Source organism: Solanum verrucosum, unplaced genomic scaffold, assembly GCF_900185275.1.
Source record: "Solanum verrucosum unplaced genomic scaffold, falcon-dt-bn FXZP01000235.1, whole genome shotgun sequence".
NCBI classification, from domain to species: Eukaryota; Viridiplantae; Streptophyta; class Magnoliopsida; order Solanales; family Solanaceae; genus Solanum; species Solanum verrucosum.
The window spans coordinates 941,365-965,717 of record NW_026019948.1 but is presented as its reverse complement, the minus strand read 5'-3'; the positions used below and the strand labels follow the sequence as shown (position 1 = coordinate 965,717).

At 32.9% G+C, this 24,353-nt stretch overlaps 4 protein-coding genes across 4 annotated transcripts in view; 2 read left to right on the top strand and 2 right to left on the bottom strand.

Annotated features, from left to right (window-relative positions):
* The window catches only part of LOC125811425 (WD40 repeat-containing protein HOS15-like), a 286,140-nt gene that overhangs the window by 111,342 nt on the left and 150,445 nt on the right, over window positions 1-24,353 (bottom strand). The window lies entirely within an intron of this gene.
* LOC125812028 (protein MRG1-like) lies at window positions 484-8,373 on the top strand. Its single transcript, XM_049491535.1, has 11 exons — window positions 484-591; window positions 698-903; window positions 2,605-2,658; window positions 2,847-2,860; window positions 3,278-3,423; window positions 3,839-3,876; window positions 4,090-4,194; window positions 5,493-5,572; window positions 6,104-6,273; window positions 6,835-6,919; window positions 8,049-8,373. Exons 2-11 carry the CDS (start codon window positions 700-702, stop codon window positions 8,137-8,139), a joined length of 987 nt encoding a protein of 328 aa, XP_049347492.1. The 5' UTR covers window positions 484-591; window positions 698-699; the 3' UTR covers window positions 8,140-8,373.
* On the top strand, window positions 11,001-14,102 carry LOC125811359 (putative receptor protein kinase ZmPK1). Its single transcript, XM_049490862.1, has 2 exons — window positions 11,001-11,962; window positions 12,218-14,102. Exons 1-2 carry the CDS (start codon window positions 11,326-11,328, stop codon window positions 13,978-13,980), a joined length of 2,400 nt encoding a protein of 799 aa, XP_049346819.1. The 5' UTR covers window positions 11,001-11,325; the 3' UTR covers window positions 13,981-14,102.
* On the bottom strand, window positions 21,418-22,804 carry LOC125811735 (transcription factor MYB44-like). The gene has a single exon (XM_049491274.1). The coding sequence runs from the start codon at window positions 22,660-22,662 to the stop codon at window positions 21,709-21,711; it is 954 nt and encodes a 317-aa protein (XP_049347231.1). The 5' UTR covers window positions 22,663-22,804; the 3' UTR covers window positions 21,418-21,708.

Below are 24,353 nucleotides of genomic sequence, written 5' to 3'. Positions count from 1 at the left end.
ATTAGGAAGAGGAAAAAATTGAATTGTATCGGAAATTAAATCTATGGAGTAAATTGCGCAATAATGAAAGAGGCTATTGGAAAATTGTATGGGAATATCAATATTACGCCGATGAGGAGAGGATTCTTCTGTCTATAAAGAGTACTTCTACTCAACAGAAAAAATTATTGTTCTTTCTCTTTAAGGCAAGTTAACCTTGATCAGAAAGTTTATCAGTGGTGGTGCCATCACTTATAATGAAGGTTTTGTAATAGGTATAAAATAAAATAAAAGAGAAAAAAATACTAGTAAAAATGTGACATATAAAATGATATGGATGGAGTACAATTTTATCACTCAAACTTTAATGATAAGTTTAATGACTTACGTGAACCAATCAAACAAATTAAAAATCACATTGGTAAAGAAAAAAATAAGATACTCACTTGGACACAACAAAAAGGGTAATAAATTTACCACTCTTCCTAAAAAAAACAAATGTATATATATAAAAACCTTTTCTACAGCAATTGGCTACAAGAAGAAAGTGCCAATTTTGGGTTCCAGTAAGCAGAGTGCCGCCATATCATCATCTTCTCCGCCACCTGACCGGTACGCTCCTTTTTCTTGATTTTCCGATTGAAAAAGCTCAACTGTATATAAAAATTGAACTCTTTCCTTTATGTAATTTACCCTTTAATTTTAATTTGTTGTACAGAAATGGAGAGCTCAAATGCTGCTGGAGTAACGGAAAATTCTACCATCGGCTCCGATGAAGGCGGCGCCTCCACCACCCATGATACTGACATTGACATGGCTGATGTTAAAGCTGAGCCTGTTGACTATCCATCGCCTCCTGCATCCCGTTTTAGAGAAGGTGAAAAAGTTCTTGCCTTTCATAGCCTACAACTCTATGAAGCTAAGGTACAACATTCCTCCCCCTGCTAAGCTTGAACCTTTTTTTTTGCATTTGGGTAAAAAGACTACTTTTTTATTTGACTTGTATGATTTCAATCATTTGAGTAGAAATTTGATCGAGTGGGTAATTTTAGTAGCTTGGTTGTCTACCTGTACTTTCAATGTGTTGGTGAGGGTTCAATTCGCACCTTGTGATCCCCTCCACCATTTCTTACATCCCCACAAATTAAAGAAGAAAAAAGAGTAGTCTTTTCCTGGTGTATTCTTGTCTTATGGTTTATGTTAAAAATTGGGATGATAAGGAATACATACGGCTATATATAAGATCACAAGGGAGATGATTAAGGTAGATACAAGGATTTACCGTTAGAATTCAAAATCTCTAGAAAGCAATGGTCTTTAAGTAAAAGTGCTAATAGTGACGGAGTCAGGATTTACCGTTAGAATTCAAAATCTCTAGAAAGCAACGGTCGTTAATTAAAAGTACTAATAGTGGCGGTGTCAAGATTTACCGTTAGAATTCAAAATCTCTAGAAAGCAAGGGTCGTTAAGTAAAAGTACTAATAGTGGCGGAGTCAGGATTTTCAGAATGCAAAGAGGTAAACATAGGGGATTCAACATTAACTATAATACATAAAAAATACTTTTGACCGTATATATAAGTGTAGTTAGTTGACGAACTCCCTTGCGCTACCCTAGCTCCGCCTTTGAGTGCTAACTTGACTAAAATCTATTCTCAACTAATAGATATGGTCTGTATAGGTTTTTTCTTCCATTGTGCCTTACTTTCGAAAAGTTTATATGGATTGCAAGGGATTGTAGGTCATTCGAGACGACTTCCTTTCCAATTATGTTAGGTCTACCTCGTTCCCTTTTAACATCTCACTAACCATGGGTTTACATCTATGGACGGATGACGGGACCATCTCAAGTGACCTTCTCTCATTTTATCATCGACGTGTGCTAATTGAACCTTTTCGTGAATGTGATCATTTCTAATCTTGGCTAGACTTTATGGCCGCACATCCATTGTAGTATCCACATTTCGCAACACTCAGTTTGTGGTTGTGTTGAACTTTAAGGAACCAACATTCACCCTTATATAAGTTGTTGGTTTTATAACTGCTCTATATAACTTACATTTCACTTTAATATACAACCACTCGATTTTAATTATCTATCATTCCATTTCTTGTAAAGGAAATATTTTAAAATTGATGAATCTAGTTTTGGATTGATCTGCTACGGGCACAACCTCCTTGCCATCTGCATTGAGAATCATTAACGTCGTAATTAATTTTGATTTTCTATACCCACTGGAGTCTGACTCATCCTAGAAGAAATTGCCTAATTTCAATATCTCATACAACACTTAAATCAAATGACCATAAATTATGTTGTTGTGAAGAGAATTTGGTGATAAGAAAAATAATCTTCTAAAGTAGAAACTAAATTAATTTAGAGAGGAAGTCATTGATCATGTGGATTGCGAAGGGATTCGGTTCATGAATCATGTTGCTAGTATCTAGATCTAACCTTTCCAGATGATTTTTGTTTTCTTCGTGTAAAACTTCCAGTCTATAATTCTGTCTTACCAGTAAAAGTCTAAATATTAGTTAATCTTGTGCTTAATGCCAATTTTCCCCATGAATTTCGTACTCATCTACTGCTTTTGAATTTTTCTTCTTCTTTTTTCTGGGTGAGAAGGTTCAAAAAGCTGTGTATCACATGAGGGAGTGGAGATATTTTGTTCATTATCTTGTAAGTATCAGCCCCCCAGCTCTATGATATTTTAAAAATTCCATTTTTAACAGTAAACATTTTTGTCATCCATCTTCTGTTTAGTTGGTAGAGAGTACTTCCTCATGGATATGAATCTGTTGCATGGGAGCAAAAAAAGGTGACTGTTTAGATATGTGCTTAACCAATGCTTCTTTTTCCTTTTTCAGGGTTGGAACAAAAGGTGAGTACATCTTTCAAGCTTTTCCTCATGCAGAAGTTTAATTCTAAATAAAATTCTTGTTGGCCGCAAGTTTTCAAATTGACGTGCATTTGATTATTCGATAAGCTCCATAATCATATGGTTCTTTAAAGTCAATTGGGGTAGTCTCTAGCCTTTCCCTCACACTAGTTCACCTTTCATTCAACTGACTCAAGTTCCTTCTTTATAAGCGGTTGATCTGCTTCTGATGTTTCCATCCTTTCTTAAAAGTTTACTGAAATCAGATGTTTTTTCGATGCTTCTAGCCTGTATTGGTGACTGTAAGTAGTGATTTGGTTTATACCTGGTCGAGCATAGAGTGGTTTATTTGATTTACTTTCTGTGCATTTCATCAAGGAAGGCATTTATCTTTTTGATTTCTCTTTCACTTTTTAACAGCTGGGATGAATGGGCGGGCATAGATCGATTAATGAAACACACAGAAGAGAATGTTCAGAAGCAGCAGGAGCTTAAGAAAAAACAGGATACAGATAAAAATGAGAAGGCTGCACGTGGATCACAAACGAAAACAAAAGGTTCTACAGGTTAGATCACTTGTACTCTACTGAATTGGCTATAGGGTGGTTTCCTTCTTTCCCTATCCGTGAAAAGATCCCCTCTGCTGGTCTACCCTCTCCCCTCCTCTTTTCATGGCGGACGGGCTGGGATACTTCTATTTTTCTGTGATTAGAAGAGTCCATCTGTTGGCTTTAAAAGAAGACTATTTTCTATAGATGACAAAAGTATTTTTTCATGCTCCAGGTGTTGATTCATTTGCACAGGTTTTACATCTTTGATCTGAAATATTCCTATTATGATGTGTTCTATAGGATTTTCAGAATTCATGCTTTTTCTGCTGTTATCTTGTTTTTCTCTATGCTTCTTTAGTAGTCTATTTCCTTCTTAAATCTGTGAAGTTTATAATGTACTTGATTTCATTCAGTTATTGTTTGATTACAGGGAGAAGAGGCAGAAAGCGAAAGAGTGATATTCCGAAGGTACATTTGTGTTCTATTTTACCTTTTCTGTGCTAAAAATCGGATGCTTATTCAGGTTTCTGTTGCAATAATGAAGGCAGAGTCCTTATTTTAATTACACTTTTTTCTGTAAAAATATGTCCATTTGGTTTCCTTGTCCCTTTAGGTCTCTTTGTGTGTTTTCTTGATTGATTTAGATGTTACTTGTTAGATTATAATCTAGCTGTTTGTCAGGACAAGGATGGTCCTCCTCCAGAAAAGCTGGTCAATATCCAAATACCGCCACAATTGAAGAAACAGCTGATTGATGATTGTGAATTTGTCAACCACTTGGGCAAGGTAAGGACATGATAAATGCTCTAACTTTCTGATTGTCTCCTTAAAACTTTGATAGGATATCTACTACGCCATGTTGCTTAATTACTTTTCATGAAAAATCTCCATATTCTCAAACCTGCTCTCTTTTGTTATTGTACTTGTAGTAGTTTGGTGTAGACTGGGAGTTCATTTTTTCCTTCTTTATTTTAAGTTATAACATTGAGCATTTGCAGTTTATTCTACGAACTGTGTCTGTTAAACTCATATCTCATTTCTTTTGTTTTGTGTTTTGAGTCAATTCATTATGTAGACTAAGTTGTACACTGCTTTCTTAATTTTACTTAATTGCTTGATGAGAAGACGAATTTAGAATCACTGTCCAGGAAAAAAGGACGAATATGTGATTGATTACACTCTCTTATCTCCAAAACGCTTTTACTTTCTTTTTCTTAATGCAAAACATCTGATATCTTTCAATAAATTGTGAAGTAATTTTTCTCCAATAATTCAAGCTAATTTGGTGATTATTTTCCTTTCTCCGACAATACAAACTAATAGACTGGTTCTGCTTTATTATTTCAAACTTGACAAGTACTCCCTTTGTTTAGAACTCTACTGTCACATTTGAAACTAAAAATCAAACATCTCCCTATTTCAACGTCTCTAATGGCTTATCAAACGTTTTAGTAGCAATGCGTATTGTTATTACTTATTAAAGTAGGTCATTTCTTGTGGAATGAAAGCAGCAGATGCTCATTAACAAACTTTTTTCAACTTCGTTGTGATTCAACCCTTTATGCTGTAGGTAAAAGATCAATTATACATGAAGAAGAGAGTAACAATGTCTTTGATATGACACTATTGCTAGCAGTTATTTCCATTGTCACCTTTTTGTAGTTTCAAGTTGGGGCTAAATGAGATAGTTGACTTGTAATTAAAGTTTTCAGAAGAGTTTTTGTAGGTCTAAAGCATAAAGTTGAGCACTTCATCTAGGTTTATACTGAGATATATATTTAGCTTAGTTGGCATGACCTAGAGATGGAGAAATATCCTATTTTATCCTTCTCAGAACTCTCATTCTGGTGGGAAGGATGTCATATTCTGAAAATAGAAGTTTTTATTACTGAAACCTAAAGGAAGATGTTTTTGACCTAACTTGAATTCACATCTTGAATGTCATATACACTCTGCTTTCTTTTCTGTTCAAATTTGTGGATCTGGTGTGTCTCGTTTCTCCGTCTTTTATTGGGATTTGGGGGGATAATTGACGTCTCTCTATCCTGTTAATTTGATTGAGTTGAGGGGACAATTTTATGCAGCTTGTCAGACTTCCTCGTTCTCCAAATGTGGATGAAATACTACAGAAATATCATGACTATCGGCTGAAAAAGGATGGACTGTAAGTTCTCTATCATCTATATCCACTTGAATGTTTCTCTAATTAATTGATAGGCTACTATTTTATTTCCTTTCATTTCATTAAATCTTACCTTTTTAGAATCTCTGTCCTGTTTATAATAGTAGTAGAAGAGAGGGGCACTATTTTATGGTCTAGAAAATTATCTCCTTGAACTTGATTTATCAATAAAAAATGCTTTCATTGTTGCAAAGAATCTTCTAAGTCGATCTGCGAGTTGAACTGCAAAGTTTCTGTGTCTTATCTCTCGTGGATTTGTTTTGACAACTAACTCTTAGGAATATCTATTTAATTTTGATGACCACCTATTATCTGCTTCATTTCTTTCCCTTATCTTATGAAGAGGAAGAATCTGCTGAATTTTCTTCTTAGCTTTTCTAATGTATTGATCTCTTGAGTAGCATTTTTTTTTTTTGGTGAAGCTCTTGAGTAGTATTGATTCCATTCATCAAGTATTATAAGCTTAATGACTAGTAAATTAAATTTTAACTTAATTGATTCTGGTGGGTGAAGGATATCTGAGTCTGTCGGAGAGATTCTTAATGGTTTGCAATGCTACTTCAACAAAGCACTTCCTGCTATGCTCCTTTACAAAAACGAGCGGGAACAGTTCGAAGAATCGATTAAAGAAGATGTCTCACCTTCTTCTGTGTATGGAGCTGAGCATTTATTACGCCTTTTTGGTATGTTCCATTTTAAACAAATTTTCAAGCAGTTCGATGTTGCATAATATGTAACTGTTTATTTTTCGTATTGTATGTTTGAAACATAGCTACCTATATTTGTTGACTTCAAAGTCTTCATTACTGGGTGTGTAATTAGCTAAAGTTTGCTGTTTGGTGACTTTGTTCCATCTGGCTAATGGCTATGCAACTTTCATCCAACTAGGAGAACCTTTTCTTTTCATCTAATCCCTCTTTGGATAAGTTACAGGGAGTAACCACAAATATTTGTAGATTATTTATTTGGCTACACGGAGCCATAGGTGGTCAAGACTAAATCTGGTGTCAAGATGTAAAATAATTTCTTTTTGTCTTTTGCATCAGAATTAAATGTTGCAGAGGCACAGAGTGGTAAGCAGCCTTAGTATATTATACATTAAGTGAGTGAGACAGATGCTTGTGAATGGTTTTGCCGAGTTTCAATGTCACTTCATGATTGTGAAGTTGATTTTAGTTTAAACTTGACTTTGACATCCAACATCGATATATACCTTTAACAGCCACTTCTTTTGTTGTCCGCAGTTAAGTTGCCGGAGATTCTGTTCTATGCAAGTATTGAAGATGAGACATTGACAGAGTTGAAGCAGAAGTTGCAAGACTTTCTCAGGTTTAGATATCTTATGTTTCTGAAATGGTGACACGGATTTTCTTAACTTGTTTTTAGGCCCTTAGTTTTTGCTTTCCTTGAGCCGAGGGTCTATCGGAAACAACCTCTCTATCTGCCAAGGTAGGGGTAAGGTCTGGTACACTCTACCCTCTCCAGACCCCACTTTTTGTTGATGATTTTAGGACTTTAGGAATACTTAAAGAGAATATGAGAAGTGTGTATGTCTACCTAAAATAATGAGTGGAAAAATCTCCTCTTCATGATAAGAAGGTTGAGGCTTATCAATTGAAATCATTAGTTCATAAATTAAGACCTTCAATACCGATTTCCTCATCTTCAAAGCCATCATCAGTCAAGACATCAATACGAGAAGGTCAATCATGATTCTTAGAACTCCCATTAAATAACTCATGATATGATTGATTCATAGTATTGATCATCTACCATGTCCTCCGGAATATTCAAATTCAGCTTCCCGGAGATTGTTTAGGATAGAGGAATTAGTGTGATCGATGGGCAATTTGTGGGTCTCTTTCAATTTCATACACAGTCACAATTCAGACTTTGATATTGCTACAGCAAATACTGGTCATAGTTGAGCGGAAGACATCATCCCGTTTCATCTTTGGCCAATGGTGATCAGGATAATTCCCTTGGCAGTGCATCATAGTTTGTCCTTGTTCCAACCGTTCAATGTTCCCCTTCTAATTCCTAGGAATTCAGTTATACCTTGTTTTGCCCCTTCTAATTCCTAGGAATTCAGTTATACCTTGTTTTGCCCCTTCTAATTCCTAGGAAGATTTGATCAACTCTATCAATCTATTCAAGTAACTCCTTTAGTATGTAGATGCCTAAAAGAAAGAAAGATTGCCTTTAGCTAGAACTCCCTGGAGTAACTTTGTTCTCGACATTGACTTTCTATATCAAATGTGGATTACCATGAGTAGTAGGTAACTTCGTGAGTTAAATCTCATTACTCCATAGCCAATTGTATAAGTCCAATTCTTTCGTATTCTAACAACTGATATCTTATTTTGGAATCTCATGCTGATAATGGATGTTTGTTACTCATTTTATATGTAGTTATTACATTCCAGCGAATAATCTAACTTATCTTCCTTCCTTCCAGATTCCTGCAGAAGAATCAAAGTGCATTTTTCCTGTCGACGTACCATTCTGCAGACGATTCTGGTGTGGCTGTCATGACAGAGGAAAACTGAGTTGGAACCTTTCTTGTTCTAGTGTATATACTTCTGTATCACACCTGGTGATGTATATTCTCTGGTTTCCAGTGTACAACTTTATGTTGTATTACTAGGCATGTAACTAGTAATTTTTGCTACTTATTCCCTGGTGCAGTGGCTATGCCGCTATGTTCTGGCTCTTGAAAACAGTTATCTTAAGTACCCAAACTATATTTTATATTAGATAGGAGAAAGAAATGTGTTTGTTGACGCTATTTGAGATTTCTACCTCTTTTTCTTTGTATCTAGGTTTTAATCAGTAAACACTTCAACTCGTCTTCGTTGTGTCAGTCGAACACTTCAACTTATAAAATGATTTTCTAGACACTTTTACAATTTATGTGTTGTTGGGTGTTCACGACACACAATAGGGATGAGTTAGAGTGTTTAGTTGTCAGTTGAGATCAAGTTGAGATTTTCGCATTCTCAAAGTTGGAGTGCTTGCTTGTCATCTGTGGCTGAGGCTAACAGCCTGCTTGACATTGCTGCTAAAAACTGTTTATTTTTAGAAGTGTTTTTTAAAAATAGCTTTTCTGAAAAGGTTTAAAAAAAAACAATTTTTATTTGACAAATTCATTTGAAAAGTGCTTTTGATAAGCAATTTGTGTTTTGGCTATCTTTTTTACGAAAAAGGGCAAGTATCAATGTATTTTAAGATTATTTTGTAGAGAGAAACTATTTTAAATATCTTATACATGACCTTAATTAAATTAAATTATACATATTCAAATTATTAATCAATATTATACATAAATAAATAAATAAACAAAATGTTAATATAATGTTAACATGATGAATTAAATAAAAATATCAACCAAAATAAATTTAAGTATTATTATTACCTATTTCTAATAATACATAAAATAATATATAAAATATAAATAAAATAAAAAGTTTATCATGTAAAAATAAAAAATAAAAAATAAAATTCTTGAATGAAACTTATGAAATATGTTAATTAATTAATAAGAGATATATTGATAAATATGTAACTATGTAAGGGATATTTTAGTCTTCAAAAAAATAATTTTCTGCTTCTGCCTTTTTTAAAAAACAATTTTTTTAGCTTATTTCCAATCGTATAAAAATTCTATTTAAAAGCACTTTTGAGTGTATGGTGTGTTAAAGCAATATGAATTCAAAGTTATTTTAAAATTATAATAATATACAATATAATAATTAAATAATAATTACTATTATATCAGGTACCTCTTAATCAACATATCTACTTCTAGCTAAATACATTTAAACATGTACTGTCACAAATTCTATACCTAGTAGATGAAGAAAATAAGAAAGTACCTCATATTAGAACTTTTCTAGAAGATTATTTAGTGTGATGTAGACTGCTTCAAATAAACCTGGACTTTAGAGGATGAATTGAAGATATTGTTTTCCATGGGGTACCTCACCATGCCAATAAATATAAATTTGAAAGTCAACGAAGTTGTTTGATACTCCACTTTGACTACAACTTTCATGACTAAAGCTATCTCCGTTTTAATTTATTTGATTTATATTTTTATTTGATATGACATTTTTAAAAAATAAAGAAATTTTAAATTTATGATTTTAAATTAAAGATTCATTGAATATATCAACATATTATTAGTTCTTGTGATAAAGAGTTGCAAAATATTTTTAACCAGACTAAAAATAAAAGTTGACCAAATAAATTAAAAGAAGGAAAATATATTATAATCGTTTTGAGAAAAGAAAATTGCAAGTTGAAGTTGGTCTCATACTCTTCTTAATAAATAGGGATTATTATAAAAATATTTCTCTGTTCTCAATAAACAGTACTTATAAAAATATGTTGATTATTCTTAATTTAATTTATAAATTTGTATAATTGAATTAAATCTTATATAAGTCCAAATTAAGTATATATTTGTTAAGGGGGAAACAGTATGATATATATAGATTATACCCACCAAAAAATATATAAAAGGGACAGCCTCCCATCTAGCAGCCGCCAGAAAATGATAATTTTTTTGCAGTGCTATTATTGTTATTTGTAATTATTGGAGCAATTGATGCGAGAGCAATTATTTTTATTTGAAGGGATAGTTAGACATTTAATGGTATAATTTCTTTTTTTAAAAAATTAATTTTTAATTTTTATTCTTTAAAATCGAATTACATTTAACGAGTTATAAGCTCTTCAAAAGAGTGGAGCATAACATAAATATTACAATATGAAAATATAAATTTTATGCTTCGTAATGATTCGATTTGCATCTTTGGACGGGTTAAATGTTTTTGAATCTTTCTAAATAGAATTTTTTATTTAAAAAATTAGTGAGAATGAATCTTTGAAATCTAAGTATCAGATTAAGAACAAGACCATGACTGTTGAAATTTTGACCAAGTAATTCTTCGGTGGAAATGATAATAGTCGTACTTGCTTTTTTTTCAGAAAGTTATTTTACTATGAGCTTGTCTCTCAGAAAATCACTCAATTATGATTTTTAATCCAAAAATCACTCAATTATAAAAGTTCTATTATGAGTTTGCCCCTATTTTATTTTGTTTGTTTCTCATGTGATGTCCAAACTAAATTCAATTCTCGCTAAAAAAATTCATATTGAAGATAAAACAGTCTTAATAAAGACGATTTCATAGTCACGGCATTTGAATTACTGACCTAGTCCTTTAGTACTATCACCCCTTAGTTTCCTTCATATTACTTTGACATCATCAGTATTATTTATTTCACTTTTATTAAATATAACATTGCAATACATAATATATTAGACCCGTTCTTAAATGACGAAATCATTAGTAATTAGTAAATATATATATATATATACACATTAGTGCCTCAATATTCAATTGTAATCTTAAAAAAGCACTAATTCCCACCTGAGGAATGTTAAGAGGGATTAACGATATAATTTTGAATTTAATTTGTAGCAACTTGAGAAAAAATTGTTCTTTTCCAGTCAAAGATATTCCTTTACTTTTTTTTTTGTCTTTATCTCTTTTGATTGATCAATAATTCCCTTCTCAAATTCTTCAACTACCTTTTTAATGTCTTCCTATTAGCCGTCTTCTATTTATACAGTTAGTCAATCAACTGAGCTACTGAGATTCCTCTTCTTCTCTATCAAAATTACATATTCCGAAACTTGTGTACGAATTGTGATTTCATACTATAACATGAATATAAAATTTTCAATTCTTCTTTTACCTTTGCTTGTTGTTTCATCTTATTGTTCAACAATCTTTAGTTTATCATCTGAAGGTTCACTTTCTGCTCCACAAGATTTAATTTCGTCTCGAAATGGAAAATTCACTGCTGGTTTCTACTCTGTTGGTGATAATGCATATATCTTTGCTATATGGTTTACTAATTCATTGGCTGATGGAACCAACACAATTGTTTGGATGGCTAATCGTGATCAACCGATAAACGGACAAAAATCACATCTGTCGCTGTTTAAATCAGGCAACCTTGTACTGATTGACGCGAATCAGATCAATGTTTGGGAATCTGGTACACAATCATCAACTTCCTCTGTTGAGTTAAGGTTGTTGAATAATGGAAATCTTGTTCTTGTAACTTATGAAGGTCAAAGATTATGGCAAAGCTTTGATTCACCAACTGATACACTTCTTCCTGAACAACCACTTACGAAAACCTCAAAGCTTGTATCGCGTAGAAGCTTGAATAATTTCTCCTCTGGATTCTATCAGTTACATTTTAATGAAGATAATGTCCTGCATCTTGTCTTTGATGGAATAGAGATGACAAGTGTATTTTGGCCAAGCCCGTGGTTAATCGTTTGGGATGCAGGTTAGTAGAGACGGATTCAGAATTTAAATTTGATTCGTTAAATCCTTAGTTTGTTGTCACTCAACTCACATATATTATTTTTGCATGAAAAATACTAGTTTTAGTTGAACTCATTATATGTTTCATTTGAGTGTATTGGTTAGTAAATACGGATTCAGGATTTAAATTTCGTTGGTTCAATATTTAGTACAACTCATTTTTGAAGTTTTCGGTTTAAATGAACTCATTGCTGATATACTCCATCCATTTCTGCAGGTCGATCCACTTACAATGACAGCAAAACAGCAGTTCTTGATCGTTTTGGGAATTTTACATCGAGTGATCGATTTGGATTCCAATCTGCTGATTATGGTTTGGAATTGCAAAGAAGATTCACCCTTGACGTAGATGGAAACCTTCGATTGTACAGCCTAGATAAGCTGAGCAACATTTGGAAAGTTTCTTGGCAGTTATTTCCAGCAGCCTGCAGGATTCATGGAGTTTGTGGATTGAACAGTTTATGTTCCTATGATCCTGTCTCTGGCAGAAAATGTTCTTGTGTACCAGGATACAGGATGAAAAATCCTAAAGATTGGTCCTATGGTTGTGAACCAGAATTCGATATCTCTTGCAACAATACAAGCTTGTTGGACTTCATTCCACTTCGCCATGTTGAGTTTTACGGGTATGATATTGCATATTTTCGCAATAAAACATTGCAAGAATGTAAAGATTTGTGCTTGAAACACTGTGATTGTAAAGGTTTTGAATACAAGTATGTTGAGGGTAATGGCACCTATGGTTGTTACCCGAAAACACTTCTGTTCAATGGCTATGTTCAAGCTAGTTGGCCTGATTTTGTTTACCTTAAAGTGCCTAAAGCACGACGTGCCTGGCAGGAGCAGTATGAAGGAAACCTTCAATGTGACGATAAAAAGGTGATGTTGGATAGAGCTTATAGAAGGAAAGAACATGGTGGATGGATGAAGCCATTCATTTGGTCAGTTGTTGTAGCTGGAGTCTTTGAGATTCTGTGTGTTCTCACTTACTTTATCAAAACGAGAATAAGCTCGAATGAAACCACACAAGGCTACCTTCATCTTTCGACAAGATTCAAGAAATTTACCTATGCTGAGCTTAAGAAGGCCACTTCCAATTTCAGTGAAGAGATAGGTCGAGGAGGTGGTGGTATTGTGTACAAAGGGAAGTTGTCTGATGACAGAGTTGCAGCTATAAAGTCTCTCTATGGAGCCAACTATCAAGGAGAAGCAGAATTTCTAGCTGAAGTGAGCACTATAGGCAACGTTAATCACATGAATTTGATCGAAATTTGGGGATATTGTGCTGAGGGAAAGCACAGGCTTTTAGTTTATGAGTACATGGAGTATGGTTCTTTGTCAGATAATTTGAATGCCAACAATCTTGATTGGGAAAAAAGGTTTGAAATCGCGTTGGGAACGGCTAAAGGACTTGCATACTTGCATGAAGAATGCTTAGAATGGGTTTTGCATTGTGATGTAAAGCCTCAGAACATACTTTTAGATTCCAATTACAAGCCAAAAGTTGCTGACTTTGGGCTTTCAAAGATATTTAACAGAGGTGGCTTGGATCATTCAAACTTTTCAACGATAAGGGGGACGAGAGGATACATGGCTCCAGAATGGGTATTCAAGATGCCTATTACATCCAAAGTCGATGTCTATAGTTATGGCATTGTTTTATTAGAGATGATCACAGGTAAGAGTCCAGAAGTTTGTGCTGATGGTGGCTCGGGGGATGATGATTCTATGGGACTAGGATTGTTGGTCACTTGGATTAGAGAAAAAATGCGCAAAAACAGTGAAAGAAAATCATGGATTCAACAAATTGTGGATCCTGCATTGAATGGTAAATTCGATTTGAAAAAAATGGAGATCTTATTAGAGTTAGCTTTGCAATGTTCGGAAGAAGATAGAGATGCAAGACCTACCATGTGTGAGGTGGTGGATAAAATGCTTCATCCAGAAAATTTCAAGTTAAAATTAGACATGTTAATGTAGTTTCTCAAGATGTAAAATCTTGCCAAAGGTGATATAGTACAAGCTTATATGTAATGTGTCTTGAGTAGCAAGTACTTTTGAATTCCAAAATGTAAATCCTTATAGAATGACATAGTTTCTTAACAAAATTGTGCATTAGCAACTGTTATGGTCTTGTGCATCAGTGCTAGATGGAAAGTGTGTTAACAGGGAAAAGTGGTAAATATATATATATCAACAACCATCAAACGGTGTGATGGGATGAATGAGATCCATTTACCCTTACCCTACGTCTTAGGTTTGAGTCCTGGAGAAATTCATGATAGTAAATGTTTCCCCCCTTAAATTGGCACAATAGGACGCGAATATTGATTAGTCAGACCAATAAATTCCAACTCAGAGATATTCCTATTGGGGCAAACATTCTACTAACTAGTAGTGTATGTCAACTTAACCATTTGCAGGTGACCATCATATATCACAAAATAAGCAAATTTTGACTAAAATAAATTAAGAGGCTACTCATTAGCTGGATAGATTAGCAATAAATTCAGTTATAAAAAATCTTAAAGTCATGATCAATTGTCTCATAGTCAATAATTAATAAATGAATCTTCATTTCTGTTGGTTGATAATCTATCAAAATCATTTAAATCGTTCCCAATCTTCCCTAATCTAATCCTAGGTCCAATTTCTGACCATAATACTCAATAATCACAAGAATGACTACTGGCTATTTTGTCAATTAATTATTTATTTATTCAGTATTTACTATTCAAAGGATTCTGAGAGACTGAAACTAATTTCAGTAGATTGGATGTTTCCAAAAAGGTTAAACAATATTTTTTATATTCTCATATGCTTGTGTGTTGTTGAGGCCAAAGTCAATTGTCGCAGCCAAATCCTCCAATTTTTTTACGAGCCGATAGATGTATCTGTATTCGTTGATATAATTGTATTTGAATGGAAAATGAAAAAATTGTGATTCTATGAAATGTTGTGATTTTTCTGTATGGTTGTAACTTTTGACTTTCTCAAAGAATTGTGACATTTCCGATAAGACACATTAAGTATATGTTCATACTATTATTCGTTGTCTATAAATAGATGAGTTTCTCTTGTTTTTTTTAACAGTGAATTTTCTGATCTTCTTATGCTGCACAAATAGATTTTAGTATACTTTGCTCTCAATGAGTGATTTGCTGACACCGTGATTTTAGGTATCAATACACCGGTGAGTAAAATCATCCTACAGTTTTAACTTTTTAGTTTTGAAAATACTCTTTAAACTTTGTTGTTTCTTACCAATTTTGTTAAATTTATTGTTCTAAGTATTTTTAATAATACATATTTAATAACATATTCATTGATACAATTATATTGTTGATACAACCTTATTCCTCTTTCTTCCAAATCTCGCCCATCTCTTTCCTCCTTATAATTATGAATCATAATGATGCAAAGTATAACTATAGAAATCTAATTGAGCCCAAACTGTAGTCATTAGTTTAATTGAAAAAAATTGAGAAATAACAAAAATAATAGACATAATAAGACTATAGCTATAGTTCAATAATTGCGATACATAGTTATAGTTTTGTTTGCTATAGAGGGTGTGGTTTGTATATTTTGCTTGCCCGTTTGTATATTTCACATGCAAATATACAAACACGATAAGTATATACAAATGGAGGCTGCAATTTGTGTATTTCACTTGCTCGTTTATATATTCTACTTGTAAATATACAACAGGGTAAGTATATCAAATTTTATATTTATACATTTAGGAATTTTTTCATAACTCTGTTTGTATGTATTTCGCTTGCCAATATACAAACAGAGTAATTTATTATGAACTTTTCATAAATCGTATACAACTAACTAGGGTAAATATACAAAGTCTGAATTTATATAATTTAAAAATCGAATAGCAAAATTTCGCAAAACTATAGCCACAAATTAAAAATAATCAAAACTGTATAAATATTACATAATAATATACGCCATTTCCCGTAAAAACACCAAAAGGGCGAGTTCCTTCCGTATTGGACCCAACTTCTCAATTCTAAATCAGACAAATCCAAAATTTCTTTACCCAACTCATTCTTCTGATTCCTCTCTGGCGAGGGACATATCAATAAAATTAGTGGCTTAAAGTCAAATTATAATAAGAAGTTTTAAATATATAAACAGATGCACAAAATATTATTAGTTTTGGATTCTTTTTTTTTTTTGGTTCTTGTATATAACTACTTGATTTTAGTATATATTCTTAAAATACATTAAGTATATAACTTCACATAATAATATTATTATTTTAAAAAAGTAAGAATTAGTTATAATTATTAAGAGGTTAACATGTTTGTAATACATCACATTGGATGTTAATGAAGAAACTTTATTTATTAATATAAAAAATTTAATTGTTTAATTCAAAGTTCTAAAATATTTGATATAAAAATTCCTCTTTCTTTCTTTCTTTTTTCTATATTAATATTAAATACTATTTAATGTAAAAAATTAAAATCATAAAATTCATTAAATCACTATTACATTACATTTTTTGTGCTCAAATCGAAAGGGGTTTCTGTTCAACAGATTTTCATTCATCAGTAAAAGTGAAAACGATGTCGTCTGTTGGAACTTCAAAGGGTGTATTAGCGATAGTTAAGTTTGCAGTAACGTATCAGTTCCAATTGGTCTCATCTACTTGTTCGCCAACAATCTTCAGAAAATCATGGGACATGTAAATTTCTCCTCTCTTGTTCTCTGTTTATTTTTTTTCATTTAAATTGTAAAGTTTCATTCGTTTTGCTTATATGTTTCTGGGTATTTAGTTTTTTGGGTTTATTTATCAGCTTGAGTTAAATTTCTTGAATGTGCCTTTTTTTGAATTCAAGCTTTCTTTGATGTTTGCTAACCATTGATGATTGCGTAAAGTATAATGTTTTGGATAATCCAAACTTAGTACTTCTGTAAATGTGAGGCAATGTGCTTGTGCTAAATGTGGAGGAAGGTGGATGAGTACCCTGGATTGTTGTGTGTGTAATGCAGAACCTTTTTTGATAGAACAATGTAATTATTCACATTTAGATAACCAACGCTAAGCTAGTGTTGGTATCACGAAAGGGGAACGGATCTTGAACAAGATTATATAACGCAAAATTGAGTGATGAAGAAACTGTGAAAGAGTGTAGAGAAGGATATATCTTGTTGTCATGATTTATGCGATTCACTTTCCTTTTTAGTCTGTCGCAAGAAATATAACACTTTAGTCTATTAAAAAAAAGGGTAAAGGGTCAAATATGTCCCTAAACTATTCAAAAAGGTCTAGATATACCCTCCGTTTAAAATTTGGCTCACTCGTGCCCTCGCAGTCCAACTTTTCGTCTAGATATGTCTTTCTAGGTGTTAGTTTACCGGCTGAACATATCCAGTTCATTTTCCATTTCTTTAAGTGTCACATGGAATTGTCATGTCATTTTGATTTTATCACATGACATTTATATGAAAATGGAAAGGGATCCATTATGCCCCTAAAAAATTCGAACCCATAAACACCTAATCCGACTCATAAATCAACCCCGCCTTTTAAATAAACTACCCGACCCGTTTTCAACAATTTTGTTTAAATTTTTATTTTTTCGGTAAATCCCGAAAATGAGTAATTGATTAATAAACAATTTATTTTTTTTAATTTTATTTTTTTTCATATTTTTTCTATTTTTTATTAATCAATTACTCATTTTCGGGATTTACTGGAAAAAAAAAATTAAAAATTGTTGAAATTATTTAAGGTTACTCTATTTATTTGTGAATTTTTGGCGTAAATTTTATATATTTTTTCATATTTTTCCTATTTTTATTAATAAATTACTCATTTTCAGGATTTATCGAAAAAATAAAAATTAAATTAAGGTTACTATATTTATTTGTGACTTTTTGGCGTTAATTTTATATTTTTTATTAATCAATTACTCATTTTCGGGATTTACCGAAAAAATTTTAAAAAAAATTGTTGAAATTGTTGAATTTAAGGTTACAATATTTATTTGTGAATTTTTTGCATTAATTTTATATGTTTTTTCATATTTTTCCTTTTTTTATTAATCAATTACTCATTTTCGGGATTTATCGAAAAAAATAAAAATTTAAACAAAATTGTTTAAAACGGGTCGGGTAGTTTATTTAAAAGGGGGTTGATTTATGAGTCGGATTAGGTGTTTATGGGTTTGAATTTTTTAGGGGCATAATGGATCCCTTTCTATTTTCATATAAATGTCATGTGATAAAATCAAAATGACATGACAATTCCATGTGACACATAAAGAAATGGAAAATGAGTTGGATATGTCTAGCAAGCCAACTAACGCCCATAAGGGCATATCTAGACGAAAAGTTGGACGGCGAGGGCACGAGTGAGCCAAACTTTAAATGAAGGGTATATCTAGACTTTTTCGAATAGTTTAGGGGCATATTTGACCCTTTACCCTAAAAAAAATCATACCTTTCTATATCTAGATAAAATTCAACCACAAAAGCTATGTCTAATTAAGGGCCACAAGTTTTAAAGGTGTTTCTTTCTTCCTTAAACTTTGTGTGCAATCAAACAGCATCAGGAGAGAATGTGGCATGTTGTTGAAAATTAAATAGCAATAAGATGAGTAGAAGTGTGGCAAAGAGAGTTGTTGCTCCATAGAAGATTGAACCTTTTTCTGGATAAAACCACGTGTTAGATCTTTGCTTTTCATTTTGGATTTGGGTAGACTATCATGTTTGTGGAGATACTAAGGCTGATCATAAGAAGGCTTCTCTATGTATGAGGCTATTAGTATATCTATAAAGTTCGACACATGAAATGTATGTATGTCTGAGATTTGGGTGGAAAAAGTTCACTCAAATGGTTTTCTTTAGGTGTCCAATGGATACAGGAAATAGTAAGCCTGATCGTTTAATTTAACTGAGATGAATTATCTTACATGAAACCTAACACCTCTAAAGAGACCACTAGAAGTATAGCTTTTTTAAGGATACTAAGCATGCAACTTGCCTGATGCCTCAAATGTGACAAGTGAAATATACGTCTAGTGTTTACAATATTAAGATGCCCAGAAATTATGAGGCTGAAAGATGATCATTTGTTCATAATGAGTAAAATATATCTTCTATTTCTTTGTTTTACCTCACTGAAAATATATTCTAATTAAAGAATTTATATATTCTAATTTGTCTAAGCCGTAGTAGCATGCATTATGAAGATGCATTCACCCATCTTTCGTGCTTCCAAATTTTGGAATATTTTGAGGTGACCATAAACCTTTCGCTTTTTTCAGTCTTAGTGTTGGTTTATAGTTTACCTATTTTATCTGAAACTTTCTCTAGGTATGTTCTTCAGGATTCTTATCACAAATGTTTTCCCTTGAGCTTCTGTTTCAGGTTTTAATTTGTGCTCATTACTTCTTTGAAGTTATTAATACCTATAAGCCCGTGTAATTCTTAAGTAGTTTCGATCGACTGCTTTGGTTCTGACATTGCAAGGCTTCTAAAGAAGTACAGCAGAACAACCACCCTTTTGTTGATAGACATTTCAGATTAGTTCTTCACTGCAACCTCTTAGACGAGTGCTGCCAAATTGACTGTCATAGTTTGTCCCTCTCTGTTCCTTTCTCAGTCTCTGGTCTCTCATGCTAAAGCTAATCAAGTTGTATAAACAAGAGAAGGCTTGTGCTTTTCATTCTCGGGTTTAGCTATTCCTATTTCTCATAAAGCTAGCTCAATTGGATTTGGCTCTTGACCGAGCAGATGCAGCAGTATCAACGATCATATTTAGCTCATTTACACAAATGATACTCATATAGAATATCTGAACCATGGCTTGTTTTTGTAACTTATTGCAACATGCATGGTTCCAATAGATATCTTTGGCTTACAAAATGATCTAAACCTTCCATGTTTTTCGCTTGTGAAGCGTGAATATGTAGTTTATCCAACAGAGAAACTGTAAGGCAAACTGAGGGAGATTGCAAAAGAAATAGCTCGGAAGAGAGTGAGGGACCAACCAAATACAGACCTGAGGAAGATGGGACAAGAAATCGACGACTAAACGAAGGATTTGTACGTCTGTTGCACCAAGGAACTTTTTTAGCTTCTTTTCTCTTGTTTATTACTCCTTCTGTCTATCTTTTCACATGGTACGTCCCTTAAGAAATTGATGTGGTTTTTTCATCTATCTTTAACTAGACTATATCGAGTTCGAGTCTTAGAATGGACAAATTCCTGATAAGAAATGTTTATCCATGAATTGGTCATACACGATGCTAATTTGAATTAATCGGATAAGTAACAAATACCTAATGGTCAAATAATATGATTGATAACAAATCAAAGATATTCCAATTAGGGCAAACCTTCAACCTGAAGCACCCTAACAAATAGTGCATAACAACATAAAGAGTAATAAACAAACTTAGCATGTTTTTTTTTTTTGACTAAAACCAAATTAATAGCTGGATAGATCAGCAAACAAATTCAGTTATAAAAATCTTAAAAGTCATGGTCAACTGTCTTATAGTCAATAATAAATTAATGATTCTGCATTTCTGTTAGTTGATAACCTAACAAAATCATTCAAATCGTTCTCAATCTCCCTTAATCTAATCCTAGATCCAAAACAATTATGGAGTTATTTTTTTATCAACTAGGCTAGATTTTTTACAATAACATACAGCGAAAACTTGTTTGTTCAATGTCGCAATTGAATGCCTAATAAATAAATACTTGTTCCAATAAACTTTATGAACGGACCGCGTAAAATTAAACATGAAAGATAGGATTACTAGTCAATAATTGAAATGTCATTCTCACCAAACTTGTTATATTATCACATAATTTCCACATGTTCTCGAATGTTCCTTTTCACAATTAGATTAGGTTCCACTAATATTTTATTTTTAAAAATTGTACCATGTCTAACACATAATAATAGTGCAACCACAAACAAAAAGGGTAATTTTAACCCACTATAATCAGTAATTGCCTAACCATCATATCACAAAACTTAGCAGCTTAAGCATGTTTTTTTGACTAATTAACCCCACTAAACAGGCTGCCATTAGCTGGAACTAATTAAACAATTTCAGTTATCACAATAAGTCATGCACAACTGTCTCCACATTCAATAATTAATAAGTGAATCTAGTTTTGGTGTTAGTTGAAAATCCAAACAAAAAATCAATCAAAACTGGACCTACTTGGCTTCTCTCTCAATCTAATCCATAATATTCGACATCATTACTTAAAAACATTTTTCAATATATCAATTATGTGTAATTCAATCTTAAACCATTCGATTTCGATTAAACGGAGTGATGAATGAAGCAAACACGTTTATAGAATTCATTAAAAAAGTATATGTTAAAATTTCCTAATTCATAGATTAATTTTCATGAGGCTGATCTTGCGAGTTCATCACAAGATATTAGACAAGAGAATGAGATTTTTCTCAATTTTTCATCTTTTCGGCATTTTCAAATTTAGTTTTCTTCTCTCATCCTCTCACTCATCTGTACATTACTGCAAAATTATTTTTTTGATTGGAATTCTACGGAAGTAATTAAGCAATAAAAAAAAGGGGTGGGGGAGGAAGACTGCTCCGATCTTCCATTGTTTCTTCTCCGGTGTCATTTCGCTGAGCAGCGGCAGCCATTGTTTTGATGACTATAGAACAGTTCAACTGTAATCATAGATGGATTACTCAATCTTGCTGATGCCAATACGCTTAATGACTGCATTCCTTATCGCATCGGTCTGCATGCAGATACCATTTTGTTCAAACCCAGACATGTAACTCTTCACTTCCTTTCTAATCATATCTTGCAGAACCGATAAGAACTCTGGAGTAAAAAACTGTTTCTCTCCTGATTTGGGAGCAGCACAAAAATCATAACTTTGATTGGATCGAGGAAGATGACCCATGACAGCTGCAGATGGGGGAATCGGTTTATCAACCACCGGCAAAGGAGGCGGTGGTAGTGGTGGTGATTTAGGGGACTGGGTTGGTTTTTCAATAGATCCGGATCCGGGTAAGGAAAGACAGAGAGATGTGGGTGGGTCGGGTACAGATGGAGGAATTTCGATCTGCTTAACCGGAGGAGGAAGAGGGAAAATCCCGCCGGTACGGGGAACAGGTCTATAAACAAGCGGTTGGGGAAAACCCGAAAGACTGGAATCACTCAAGTCGGATCCAGACGGACTACCCGGATTCATAACAGAAGAAAAATTGGTACAAGGACCAACACTAGACGATCTTTTCAAAGGCGGTTGAGGAGTTTCAAAGCTTAAATCTTCGGACATGGAAGGACACTTACGTTTAAGAGTAGAGTTCCAGTGGTTCTTAATAGCGTTATCAGTCCGACCCGATAACAAACGGGCAATAGTCGCCCATTTGTTACCATACTTCGCATGAGCCCTGATGATAGTATCATCTTCTTCAGGAGTAAAAGCACGATGCTCCACTTGAGGGGAAAGCTGGTTACACCACCGGAGACGACAGGATTTACCAGATCGACCCGGAACCGATTTGCTTATCAAAGTCCAGTTTCTAGGTCCATGTTTCTCAACAAGCGTCTGCAACAACTCGTCCTCTTCAGGACTCCATGGACCTTTTATCCGATCCGAATCTTTTCTCTGCGTAATCGCCGCCATCAAAGGAATAGCAAGCGATTAATTAACCGTAAGAAAAAAGTAAGATAGATTTAGAGAAAACGGGAACAGAGAAATTTCCGGCGACGGAGAGGAGAAAATATTTACAAATTTGACGGTGGTGAGAGGCGGAGCCTCGTCTTTACTGAACGAAGACTTGTGGGGGAGAGAAGGGGAGTTTATATACTTGAAGAAGGAAAAAGGATAGGGATGACCGGTTGAGGAGGTGGAAATGACCGGTTAATGAGAAGCAAAGGCAGTTACACTTATACAGCTGGCAAACACACGCGTCACGAGATGAAACGTTCGATGTAGACACCTATTTAAATCACACTTCAAAAATCTCGGGAACCTTTTAGATATTAAGGGAATATAGTTGGTTTTAAACACGCATTATTATACATAATTGTGTCATTTAACTTGATCTTGTATTTATGTCTTTATAAATTGAATGTGTTACAAAATTAAATAAGCAGATACACGTAATGTCACGTATAAAATATATGTTTATTTGTTTAACTTTATACAATTTTAATTGTTTAATCATAAAGTTTCAACATCAAATAATATATATGCAAAATGATGTCAAATTAAATATCATAGGTATATATTATGTCTTTTTAAATATAATCCTTTTGTTCACTTTTACAAAACACTGTTTTAGAGTGTTCATTTTTAATCGATCATTTCACCTCGGTTATATTAATAGTCCATTTTTGTTAGTTAGTTTAAACATATCTAGAAAGGACAAATAAAAGAATATGTTTATTCTCAATATTAATTATTTCTCTTACATTTTGAATCGATTAATTAAATATCATGGTAAATATTTTAAGATGGACATGTAAAAACTAAAATAAACGTAGTAGTTTGGTGATGAAATTATTTATGGAAAAATAAAAAATTTAAATTCACCGACCGTTTTTGGAAGTTAATAATAATTTATTAATTTATTTATTTTAGAGAAGTGTACGTACGGTTATAAGGAAAGTAAATGGGGTTTGACTAAAAGACAGGCTGGAGAGCATTTTCATGGGCTTTGATATTTTCCTACTTTTAAATTTCAATTTTTTTATAAATTTGGGTGGTGATGAGCTGGCACTAAACGACAAATAAGTGTAGCAGAATACTGTGATAAAGCCAGGCTGTAAAACCTGACCCATCATAACGGCCATCGTGCCCACCGACACGTGGCAGTCAGAAGCGGCCAGTTTGAACTGCCGTAACCGACTTCAACGTTTTCTGTGATTTAAATTAATTAATTAAGTAGATCGGATTAGATATTAAGGAATTAATTAGTGGTTGATTAGTGTTTGTTACCTAGATTTAGGAAAAAAACATGTCACGCAACTTATATGGTAACCGAAAGTTTGTTTCTCCACTTCGCCTAATCAATGAGCGGATTTATAGAGGGGAGTTTCAACAATATTGCTTCAAAGTGTGAATGTTAATCTACCATAAATATAATATTCACTTTTTTATTTTCTTCGTTTTATATTACTTGACCTGATACTTTTTAGTCATAGAGATATATATATATATTATTTTGATAATATTTTACATAATTATTAAATATTAAAGATAATATGGAAAGAAAGTAGTAAAACTCTTTTGATTTTTTTAAAATGAACGAAGAGATAATAATCGTTCATCATTTTGATAACAACAACATTACATAGCCTTTTATGTAAATC

Coding starts and splice junctions, on each gene's coding strand:
- LOC125811735 (XM_049491274.1), bottom strand. CDS start 22,662: ATGGCGGCGATTACGCAGAGAAAAGATTCGGATCGGATAAAAGGTCCA.
- LOC125811359 (XM_049490862.1), top strand. CDS start 11,326: ATGAATATAAAATTTTCAATTCTTCTTTTACCTTTGCTTGTTGTTTCA. Junction 11,963..12,217: donor GTTAATCGTTTGGGATGCAG/GTTAGTAGAGAC, acceptor CCATTTCTGCAG/GTCGATCCACTTACAATGAC.
- LOC125812028 (XM_049491535.1), top strand. CDS start 700: ATGGAGAGCTCAAATGCTGCTGGAGTAACGGAAAATTCTACCATCGGC. Junction 4,195..5,492: donor TTGTCAACCACTTGGGCAAG/GTAAGGACATGA, acceptor AATTTTATGCAG/CTTGTCAGACTTCCTCGTTC. Junction 6,920..8,048: donor AAGTTGCAAGACTTTCTCAG/GTTTAGATATCT, acceptor CCTTCCTTCCAG/ATTCCTGCAGAAGAATCAAA.